The 12,212-nt window shown below is 36.4% G+C and overlaps 1 protein-coding gene and 1 pseudogene across 2 annotated transcripts in view; both read right to left on the reverse strand.

The window, feature by feature from the left end:
• Nucleotides 1-1,104: 1,104 nt before the first annotated feature.
• LOC122929915 lies at nt 1,105-1,223 on the reverse strand (annotated as a pseudogene).
• A 937-nt stretch (nt 1,224-2,160) lies between these two features.
• RELN (reelin) overlaps nt 2,161-12,212 on the reverse strand; it is a 716,958-nt gene continuing 706,906 nt past the window's right edge. For both annotated transcript variants that reach the window (XM_044280166.1, XM_044280165.1), the window contains exon 64: nt 2,161-3,500. In XM_044280166.1, the coding sequence (XP_044136101.1) occupies nt 3,404-3,500 (97 nt within the window). In that variant the 3' untranslated portion in view covers nt 2,161-3,403. The remainder of the gene's footprint in view (nt 3,501-12,212) is intronic.

Consider the following 12,212-nt stretch of genomic DNA (forward strand, 5'->3'; position numbering starts at 1 on the left):
GGAGTGTGCTATCACTCTAAACAACATATAATGCAATATAAAATCAGGATCCAATGAAATAAATATAAGTCACTGGCAGAGTTGTAAGATAGACATGGAGAAGGTCGGTTTAGGTGAGGGTCCCAAACCAGAGGGCGGGTCCCAGCGCCGATCAACGGCCAGACTTGGGACCCGACATCGGGGATGGGGCCCCAACCTGTTAGATAAACCCGAACAGCTCCATATCAGAGTTCAGTCCGAATGGTAATAAGGATCCGAACTCATAAATCTGTCTGGACTCTGCTCTGGACATTTTGTGAATAAGGTCACCCCCTCTCCAATGTTGGTCAATTTTCTCCAAACCAATACATTTTAGGTTATCCGGATTGCTGTTATGCATATCTTTGTAATGTTTTGACAGTGAATGTTTGTCATACCCTTTCTTAATGTTGGAGATATGTTCCCTAATTCTTGTTTTTAGGGGTTGTTTTGTCCAGCCTATATATTGACGATTGCAGGGGCATTGGATCAAATAAATAACCCCTGATGTGTTACAAGAAATACAATCGTCAATTTCCCATACATATTTATTCTGGGTTGAGCGGACCGCCAGGGTTTTCCGTGGTGTATTGCTAAGTTTACGTCCTATGCACCTTCCACATTTAGAAAATCCCTTCATCTTCATGAAAGAACTTAGTGTTGTTTTTGTGGATTTTATTTGGCACTGATGGAGCTACTTTTAGACCCAAATTGGGGGCTCTAGTGAAAGTTATTTTTGGTGCATGTGGCAAGAGGTGACCTATTGTTTTGTCACTAAGTAAATATGGCCAATGTGACCTAATCATTTTTTGGATCCTCTTATAATTATTATTGAAGGGAAGAACCAGTCTTATATTTAAGAATGTATCCTCTGTCTGCAGCTGTGTTTTTTCTTTGAAAAATTCTTGTCTGTCTAGTTGTCTCACAGTGGCTAGGGCTTCATTAATTATTCCTGTAGGATATTGTTTGTCCTCAAAATGAGATTTCATTTTCCTAGCTTCTTCCTCAAATTTTGCATCTTCCGTGCAGTTTCGTCTAATGCGTCAAAACTGTACGGTGGGAACATTGATCAACCACCTTGGGTTGAGTCAACGGAACAAGGGATTCCCAACCAGTCTCCCAAGCTGGTACTTGCCAAGCCTTAAGCTGCTTATATTCTGCGATCTGACGAGTGCAGGTACATTCAGCTTAGAATAACCGTTTACACATGGTCGACCAGTTTGATTTTATATGTTATTCATATTTTAATAGTGTATGTTATTAATTGTTTTATTCTATTGTGACATTTTAATCAATAAATCTGAGTATTTTCTAATTCACATACTTCTTTCTATATTTCCATTCACATAGCCATATGAGGGCTCGTTTTTAATGGCACAATTTAATATAGCATGTAATTTAGTGGGAAGCTGAAAAAAAAAATCTTGGATTTGAATTGGCAATCCTGCCATAGTTTTATGGGTTTTGGTTTTACGGAGTTCTCTATTTGGTAAAACTGACATGATAACCTCATTCTGTAGGTCATTATAAACACAGTGATAGCACATTGTTATAGTTTTTCATGTGTTTTTAATACTTATTAAATTATAATTTTATTTGCATTGCCATATTTTGACCTCCATAGCTTTTTTTATATTTATGTTTACGAAGCTGTGTGAGGGCGATCACAGGGTGATACTAGTTCATACTGATACCATGTGGGGTGTGTATGACTAGTTCCTTCAAGAAGCAATATGCCTGACAAAATAACCAAACTATCTGTATTAGATCATAAAGGATTGTTTTGGGTCAATTTTTGCTGACATAATACCAAGCTAGAACAGATGTAATATGGACAAACTGATGCAATACAACATGTTGAACATGATAGAACTCATATGCATGAATACTTTTTTTTTTTTTGTCTTCTGGATGCAATACAGCCGTTTTCTTATGGTCATGTGAATTAACCCCTAGTCTTCATACATGAATAAGGGTCACTCTATATCTCCTCCTGTTGAGGGTCACACAGGAAAGCACTGTGCTTGCATGCAGCTCTGAGGATGGGCATACTCCATACACTTCAGAATATGTCCTCCAGGACCAGGGTTCTTCTCGCTTTACAGACCGGGGTTTAAATAAAGTACACACTGCCAAAGGAACAAACATTCAGAACAGTTTATTTCTGTATTAACATGAACAGAACATAGAACAATATTTTCTATCAATATGCTCAATTGAGTCATGGTATATACAAATTAAGGGAAATGAAACAAAAGGGCACATGGTAACGATTGCAACTTTATGGAAAATCTGTAAAAGTTTTTTAGGCATTTGGGGTGGTTATCCAGTGATTAATGTGGACATATTATAAAACTGACAACAGATCAGAACACAAACAACTGTATTCTCTCTCTGGTATAGCACACCTGCCTATAACAGCCATTTTAAACATTGCTTATATTTATATTTTGACTGGAAAACTGTAAAATGTTGATTATCGTGTAATATACATGATGATCGTGGCCATGTTACTGTTGCTGGTGGTAGTTATAGTAGCAGAAGATACATAAGACTGCAGTAGGGACATACAGTATTAAAATGGAAAACAAAGAACACAACCACAGGCTACAAACCACTCTAATGCCACGGACACCACTATGCAGGTACTGGTGGGTTCATTGGCCTTTAAAACTAAAAACACTGTTACTGCCAGTAATAAAATGCTGTGCCATCTGTTGAGGATAAAATCACAATTCTGAGAGGGAAACTTTCAAGATCACATATTCTTATTAACATTTCAGCTATAACTTCATCAGATGTATGTTGCCATAAATGAAACTTTTACTGTATAGCTGTAGTTACAGGTTTGATATCAATGTACATTCATTGGCACATAAATCACACAGAACATTGTACTGTATTTGATTGTTACAGATGTCAGCACGTCATATCTGAAGGGAGTACATACATAGAGGACAAAAATATGATAATTTAACTTTATAAAATATGATACATAGATGAAATACAGTGCACGTTATATCTAAGTGTCAACATTTCGTTAAATACTGAGCTTTTTTCATATGTTCCAACAAGTCTTTGTGCTTAATGATGATTTCCATGTTAAACAGATTATATTGCTTAACTGAAATACTGCCAATTAAACTGGTACAAAAATCACATACTTTCACATACACATCAACATTATAACATTTACCGATGAGAAAATAAGTTGCTTCTCATTAGTTCACAGTGCGAAAAGTGGAGTATGGCCAGTCTTAAAGGAGGTTCTTAGTTATTTAAGCCAACTGCAGGAATGGTTTGATTCTTGACGCAGTGTTGCGATTGGACACAATGAAAATCAAACACTTCACATGATGGCAGGAACTTTACATATTTCACTTCTTCATGGGTAGCGTCTCAGAGCCCTTCTTCGTCTGTTGTAGAAATGCCTGAGCCCATGTTGCCGTGAAAAATTCATCATGTAATTTTGTTTGCGAGTGCTGCAAAAAGAATTAATAAAATAAAGTAATGAAAAGGTGCTCAGTACAAACAGGTGTAACTAGGTTTACATAGATATTTGTTAGTCAGTCAGTGTCATTTATGTTGTGCAATGATGAAAAGCAAAACAAGTTGAAGAACAATTTACAGCTGCCTTAAAACGTCCATGTAAAATGTAAAGATAATTAAAAAAATGGACCAAAAGTAAGAAATGCAAAATAAAACAAAAGATCCTATACTCACTAGTTCACCCGCTCTAGCCTGTATATCTGCCGTGACCGCAGCAGCCAATCACTGGCCTCCACGGTATATGGCAGGATACTGCCGTGGCCAGTAATTTGTTGCAGCAGTCATATGGTCTATATAATGGTAGTTACAATGGGATGCAAAAGTTTGGGTAACCTTGTTAATCGTCATGATTTTCCTGTATAAATCGTTGGTTGTTACGATAAAAAATGTCAGTTAAATATATCATATAGGAGACACACACAGTGATATTTGAGAAGTGAAATGAAGTTTATTGGATTTACAGAAAATGTGCTATAATTGTTTAAACAAAATTAGGCAGGTGCATACATTTGGGCACTGTTGTCATTTTATTGATTCCAAAACCTTTAGAACTAATTATTGGAACTCAAATTGGCTTGGTAAGCTCAGTGACCCCTGACCTACATACACAGGTGAATCCAAATATGAGAGAGTATTTAAGGGGGTCAATTGTAAGTTTCCCTCCTCTTTTAATTTTCTCTGAAGAGTAGCAACATGGGGGTCTCAAAACAACTCTCAAATGACCTGAAGACAAAGATTGTTCACCATCATTTTTTCTTTTTTTTTTTTCTTCTTTTTTTTTCTTCCCTCTCTGCTAGATGGTTAGGATCGTTTCACTGAATGTTAGAGGTTTACGTGAGAAAATAAAGAGATATGCTATCCTTGAGTGGATGAAGAGGTTCCTGCCAGCCATCATTTGCCTACAGGAGACACATTTAGATAAGGAATCTCTGAGATGGTTGGAGAAAAAATGGATAGGGGAAAGTTACCATTCTGTATATACTACTTACTCAAGAGGGGTCTCAATTTTGATCCATAATAAAATTAAATCGGAGTGTCTGGTATGTGAGGCTGATGACTATGGTAGATACCTCTTTCTATATCGTAATATAGAAGGGGTTAAGATGGTAATTGCAAATATATATATCCCTCCACCATACAAGTCAGATGTTTTGTATCAATTGTATAGATTTATGCTGAATAGACAGGAATCTATAATGATAGCGATAGGAGACTATAATGCGGTAATGGATCCACTCAGGGATAGAACGTCTAGCGGAGGGGGAAGAACTCAAAATGTAGATTTTTATAAACTAGCCCACGAATTTAATTGGGTTGATGTTTGGCGTTTTCAGAACCCGGATGAAACCATGTATTCCTGCTATTCAAAAACACATCAAACTTGGTCTAGAATAGATATGGTCCTGGGAAATAAAAATTTAATGTCCTATAATAGGATTAAAATAAAGTACTTGCCCATGGCCTTATCAGATCATAATGCGGTGGTAATGGAACTAGAATTGAATAAAAAGAAGAATTTACCTCTGTTTAAGTTTAACCCCCATTGGCTATCAATGATTTCAGATAAAGAGAGTATAACTGAAGAATTAAAAATCTTTTTTAGGGAGAATAACCATTCCGTGAGCAGGTTAATCGTTTGGGACACTGCTAAAGCATATTTGAGAGGACTGCTTTTCAAAAAAGTGAGCTACTGGAAAAAAAAACACTAGGGAAAGGGGGACCGTATTGGAAAAAAAAAGTTCAAGAAGCAGGAATAACATGTGCAAAATACCCTACTGAACAGAATAAGAAAATATGGGAGGAAGAACAGGAAAAGTTAAAGCTATATCAAATGGATAGAAGCAGGAAAGAATTACTTTTCCAAGGGATTCGGTTAGCCTCAGAGGGAGAAAAAGTTGGTAAACTTCTGGCAAGCATAGTGAGAAACCAAAGAGGGACATCTTGGATAGGGGCGATTAAAGATAAAAGGGGTACAATAACTAACACACCAGAAGGAATTAAAGAAGTGTTCCTGGAATCTTGTATTGAGATACATTACTCAATACAAGATTTAGAGCTATACCTAGATCAGATTCCCCTCAGAGAGATATCGCATGCCCAAAAAGAATTTTTAGAAAAATAAATATCAATGGTGGAAATAAACGAGGTTCTGGGACGGGTAAAACCTGAAAAAGCACCAGGATGTGATGGGCTACCTTTTGAAGTATATAAAACTTTCTCCCAGGTGTTAGTACCTGAATTAAAAATAACATTGGATGAGGCCCAAAAAATTGGGGATCTACCAGATTCTATGAAAAAGGCAATTATTACACTAATCCCAAAAAAGGGTAAAGAACAATTAGACCCTGGATCATATAGGCCAATATCGCTCTTAAATACGGATGTCAAAATTTTAGCAAAAATTTTGGCCGATAGGTTATCAAAAGTGATTAAAGGTGTAATTAATGAAGATCAAACTGGTTTTATACCTGGAAGAACGATATATTCAAATATAAGAAGGTTGTTTATAAATATTGAAGCCAATAGATTAGAAGCGGGGGAAAAAGTGGTACTTTCACTGGACGCCCAAAAGGCATTTGACTGTATTGAATGGGAATATTTATGGATAGTACTAAAAAGATTCGGTATAGGGAACGGATTTATAAGGTAGGTACAGTTAATATATTACAATCCTAGGGCCAGAGTGATGGTGGACGGGAGCTTGTCCCTGCCCCTTGCCCCATATCGGGGCACTAGGCAGCGATGCCCTCTCTCTCCACTATTATTTGCTATTGCGATTGAACCTTTGGCATGTATAATAAGAAGTGATAGGGAGATTAAAGGTTTTCACTATGAGGGTGGGGAGGAAAAACTGTTAATGTATGCAGATGATATTCTCTTATTTATGCACAATATTGGGGATCAGTTCAATAGAGTTATAGATATAATAGATAGGTTTGGTTTTTTTTCAGGACTAAATATTAATTGGGGGAAATCACACATGATGATGTTGGGAGATACACAACCACAGGTGGCTCTAAAGGTGCAGGTGCTTGGTAAACAGGAAAACTTTAAATATTTAGGGATACAAATCTCTGGAAATGTTGGGGAATATGAAAAATTAAATGTACTCCCCCTTATAAAAGAACTTAGGGCCAAAATACATATCTGGCGAAGACTACCGATGTCAATACAGGGCCGTGTAAATTTAATAAAAATGGTTTTCTTCCCTAAAATACTCTATGTCCTTCAAAACCCCCCAGTTAGATTGCCGCAGGGTACTTTTAGACTATTTGATAGCTTAATGGGAGATTTTCTCTGGAAAGGTATGATCCCCAGAATAAAGAGAGAGATAATTCAGCTCCCATTGAGCGAAGGTGAACTAGCTGTTCCGAATTGGCTCCTGTATTACTTAATTGCACAATATGGTCATATAAAAGTTAGTTTAAATGGTTGAGTGGGTAGGCAGGTATTAAATAGATTGGGCTGGAAAGAAGAATGGAATTATTTAGAGGTGTTGGAATCGGGTATACTTGGTAGAAATAATACTGGAAATAGAATTTTAAATCTACTAGAATACATATGGGTGGAAATTAAAAAAATATTAGAGATTAAAGGATTTTTGCACTACACACCTATTTGGAAAAATGTGCATCTTAAGGAACTGCAGGGGATTAAGGTGTATATAGACTGGGAAAAAAATGGGGTGAAACATATAAACCAGATATTTGAGCAGGGTAAATTGAAAGACTTCAATGCAATGGTTAGAGAGTTTGGTATACCGCAAAAAGATATATATAAATATTTCCAGCTTAGGGACGCTTTGCATACAGTTCTGCAAGAGGATAAATATTAGATGGAAAGATCTGATACACTGTATAACTTCATTAATGCGGGTGAAAGAGGAGGAGCAACGGCTAAAAGATATAGGATATTGATGAAGGGAAAAAAGAAACGGGTTACAATTCCTGCCAGGAAAAAATGGGAAAACGAACTTCAATCTTTTACGGAAGAAAAATGGAATGACGCTTTAAAAAGTTATGCAGTAGTCTCTAATAGGGGCTCACATAAGATCTCACAATTCTTTGTAGTTCATAGGCTCCATCGATCCCCACAGATATTGAAAAGAATGGGTGTTAGAATTTCTGATAATTGTACAAAATGCGGGGGAGAGAATGCTGATTTAATACATTGTTTTTGGAGATGCCCAAGACTGTTCAAGTATTGGACAGAAATAACGGACACTGTATACCTAACCTTGAAGGTTCAAATATCAGAAGATCCCATGATTTGTATTTTGGGGGCAACCGAACATCTGAGGTTAAATAGAGATACACGAATGGTCTTGAGTAAGGTGTTATTTCAAGCCAGACTCCTTATACTTAAGAAATGGGTAGGGGCGGACCCTCCAACAGTGGAACAGTGGAGAAAAGCAGTGGATAACCTGATTAAAGAAGAACGAGCGATGGAGGGCCATGCTAGAAAAGTAAAAAGTGTTGATGTACTATGGAAGAACTGGTTGCTTTAGGGCTAGATAGATAGATAGAGTTTTTTTTTTTTCTTTTTTTGCGTCTCCCTCTCCCCCCTACCATAAGGGTGTTGGGTGGGTAAATGGGGAATGAAGATATATGTTTATGTATAGGAAAAATTGGTATGTTTTTGGATATACTAAAAATGTAATTTTTTATCATGTTGAAATTTTTTCTATTCTTGTTGAGATGATGGAAATAAAGAGATATATAAAAAAAAAAAAATTTAAAAAATGGACCAAAAGTAAGAAATGCTAAATAAAACAAAAGATCCTATACTCACTAGTTCACCCGATCTGTATATCTGCCGTGACTGCAGCAGCCAATCACTGGCCTCCACGGTATATGGCAGGACACTGCCGTGGCCAGTAATTTGTTGCAGCAGTCATATGGTCTATATAACGGTAGTTACAATGAGTTGCGAATATTTGGGCAACCTTGTTAATCGTCATGATTTTCCTGTATAAATCGTTGGTTGTTACGATAAAAAATGTCAGTTAAATATATCATATAGGAGACACACACAGTGATATTTGAGAAGTGAAATGAAGTTTATTGGATTTACAGAAAGTGTGCTATAATTGTTTAAACAAAATTAGGCAGGTGCATACATTTGGGCACTGTTGTCATTTTATTGATTCCAAAACCTTTAGAACTAATTATTGGAACTCAAATTGGCTTGGTAAGCTCAGTGACCCCTGACCTACTTACACAGGTGAATCCAAATATGAGAGAGTATTTAAGGGGGTCAATTGTAAGTTTCCCTCCTCTTTTAATTTTCTCTGAAGAGTAGCAACTCTCAAATGACCTAAAGACAAAGATTGTTCACTATCATGGTTTAGGGGAAGGATACAGAAAGCTGTCTCAGAGTCTGTTTCCACAGTTAGGAACATATTGAGGAAATGGAAGACCACAGGCTCAGTTCAAGTTAAGGTTCGAAGTGGCAGACCAAGAAAAACCTCGGATAGATAGAAGCGACGAATGGTGAGAATAGTCAGAGTCAACCCACAGACCAGCACCGAAGACCTACAACATCATCTTGCTGCAGATGGAGTCACTGTGCATCGTTTAACCATTCGGTGCACTTTACACAAGGAGATGCTGTATGCGAGAGTGATGCAGAGGAAGCCTTTTCACCGCCCACAGCACAAAAAGTGCCGCTTGAGGTGGGCTGAAGCACATTGGGGCAAGCCAGCTTCATTTTGGAATTAAGGTGCTGTGGACTGATGAAACTAAAATTGAGTTATTTGGCCATAACAAGGGGCGTTATGCATGGAGGAAAAAGAACACAGCATTCCAAGAAAAACACCTGCTACCTACAGTAAAATATGGCGATGGTTCCATCATGCTGTGGGGCTGTGTGGCCAGTGCAGGGACTGGGAATCTTGTCAAAGTTGAGGAACGCATGGATTCCACGCAGTATCAGCAGATTCTGGAGACCAATGTCCAGGAATCAGTGACCAAGCTGAAGCTGAGCCGGGGCTGGATCTTTCAACAATACAACGACCCTAAACACTGCTCAAAATCCACTAAGGCATTTATGCAGAGGAACAAGTACAATGTTCTGGAATGGCCATCTCAGTCCCCAGACCTGAATATAATTGAAAATTTGTGGTGACTTAAAGAGAGCTGTCCATGCTCGGAAACATCAAACATTAATGAACTAAAGATGTTTTGTAAAGAGAAATGGTCCAAAATACCTTCAACCAGAATCCAGACTCTCATTGGAACCTACAGGAAGCATTTAAAGGCTATAATTTCTGCAAAAGGAGGATCTACTAAATATTGATTTCATTTCTTTTTTGTGGTGCCCAAATTTATGCACCTGCCTAATTTTGTTTAAACAATTATAGCACGCTTTCTGTAAATCCAATAAACTTCATTTCACTTCTCAAATATCACTGTGTGTGTCTCCTATATGATATATTTAACTGACATTTTTTATCGTAACAACCAACGATTTATACAGGAAAATCATGACGATTAACAAGGTTGCCTAAACTTTCGCATCCCACTGTATAGCACCAATGCAGATTGTCAGGGAGGCCTAGAGCATATCACACTTTATCCGTCCTGCATGTTAATTTATAGCATTCTTTTTTCCTGAATACTTTAACAAGCTACAGTGCAGGCTGCAGTAAATGGCAGCCATCAGTCTTCTGAAGCACTGACTACAAGGATATATTACTAAAGTTGAGCTTACAGAAATATTTTCTATGTAAATCTCTTGAATACTCATTTATACAGGCTCTTCTGAGTATTATCATTCCTTCTTGTTTCAAGGCCAAATGACTATATATTGTCTTTTTTTCAATAATATTTCAACATTAAAAAAATTCACTTTACATTATGAAGTTCCAATTATGGTAATTATTTCACCTAAACCATTTACACATACCAATAAATCCTCTCAACATAATATTTCCTGCTATATGACACTTTAATACATATTCTGAATTTTTTCAACAAAACATCAAAACCTCTGTCCATTAACCACTTCTAGACCGGGCCATTTACCCCCTTCCTGACCAGGCTTAATTTTGCAAATCTAACATGTCACTTTATGTGGTAATAGATTTTGGAACACTTATTTATCCAAGCCACTCTGAGATTGTTTTCTCGTGACACATTGTACTTTATGATAGTCATAAATTTGAATCAATATATTTCACCTTTATTCATGAAAAAATCCCAAATTTACCAAAAATGTTGAAAAATTAGCAATTTTCAAAATTTATATTTCTTTTCTTTTTAAAACAGAAAGTGATATCTCATAAAATATGTATTACTTAATATTCCCCATATACCTACTTTATTTTTTCATCATTTTGTAAATGTAAATGTATTTTTTTAGGACATTAGAAGGCTTAGAATTTTAGAAGCAATTCTTACATTTTGTTTATAACATTTTCAAAACCCACTTTTTAAGGACCAGTTCAGGTCTGAAGTCTCTTTGTGAGGCTTACATAGTGGAAACCCCCCATAAATGACCCCATTGTAGAAACTATACCCCTCAAGTTACTCATAACTGATTTTACAAACTTTTTTAACCCTTTAGTTGTTCCACAAGAATTAACGTAAAAGGAGATCAAATTTCTAGATTTCACTTTTTGGGCAGATTTTCCATTTTAATCCATTTTTTAACACAACGAGGGTTAACAGCCAAACAAAACAATATTTATTATCCTGATTCTGTGCTTTACAGAAACACCCCACACGTGGTCGTAAAATTGATGTAAGGGCACAGGGCTTGGTGCAGAAGAAAAGGAGCAGTATATGGTTTTTGGAAGGCAGATTTTGCTGAACTGGTTTTTAGATGTCATGTCCCATTTGAAGCCCCCATGATGCACCCTTACAATAGAAACTCCCAAAAAGTGCCCCTATTTTGGAAACTCGGGGATAAGGTGCACTGTTTTTGCACTGTTTTTATTTTTTATAACATTCATCTGACAGGGTAGATCATGTGCTATTTTTATAGAACAGGTTGTTACAGACACAATGATATCAAATATGTCTACTTTACTTTGTTTAAGTTTTACATAATAAAGCATTTTAGAAAAAGATAGTTTTTGTGTCTCCATTATCTGAACGCCATATTTTTTTAATTTTTCTGCCAATGGTCTTGTGCAGGGGCTCGTTTTTTGTAGGAACAATTGATGTTTTTATTGATACCATTTTTGGATACATATGATTTTTTGATCATTCGTTATATGGGGCAAGGTGACCAAAAAATTGGTTGTTTATCACAGTTCATCTGAGGGGTTAGGTCATGTGAAATTTTTATAGAAAAGATAGTTATGGACGTGGCAATACCTAATATGTATACTTTTTCTTATTTATTTAAGTTTTACACAATAATAGCTTTTTTGAAAACAAAAAAAATGATGTTTTAGTGTCTCCATAGTCTGAGAGCCATTTTTTATTTTTATTTTTTTGACCGATTGTCTTAGTTAGGATCTCATTTTTTGTGGGATGAGGTGACAGTTTGATTGATATGTTGAGGGGCATACACCTTTTTGATCAATTGGTGTTGCACTTTACGTGATGTTAGGTGACAAAAAATAGCAACATTTTGGCACTGTTTTTATTTTTTACATTTTTTTACTGTGTTCACCTGAGGTGTTAGGTCATGTGATA

Source organism: Bufo gargarizans, chromosome 2 (genome assembly GCF_014858855.1).
Source record: "Bufo gargarizans isolate SCDJY-AF-19 chromosome 2, ASM1485885v1, whole genome shotgun sequence".
Taxonomy (NCBI): domain Eukaryota; kingdom Metazoa; phylum Chordata; class Amphibia; order Anura; family Bufonidae; genus Bufo; species Bufo gargarizans.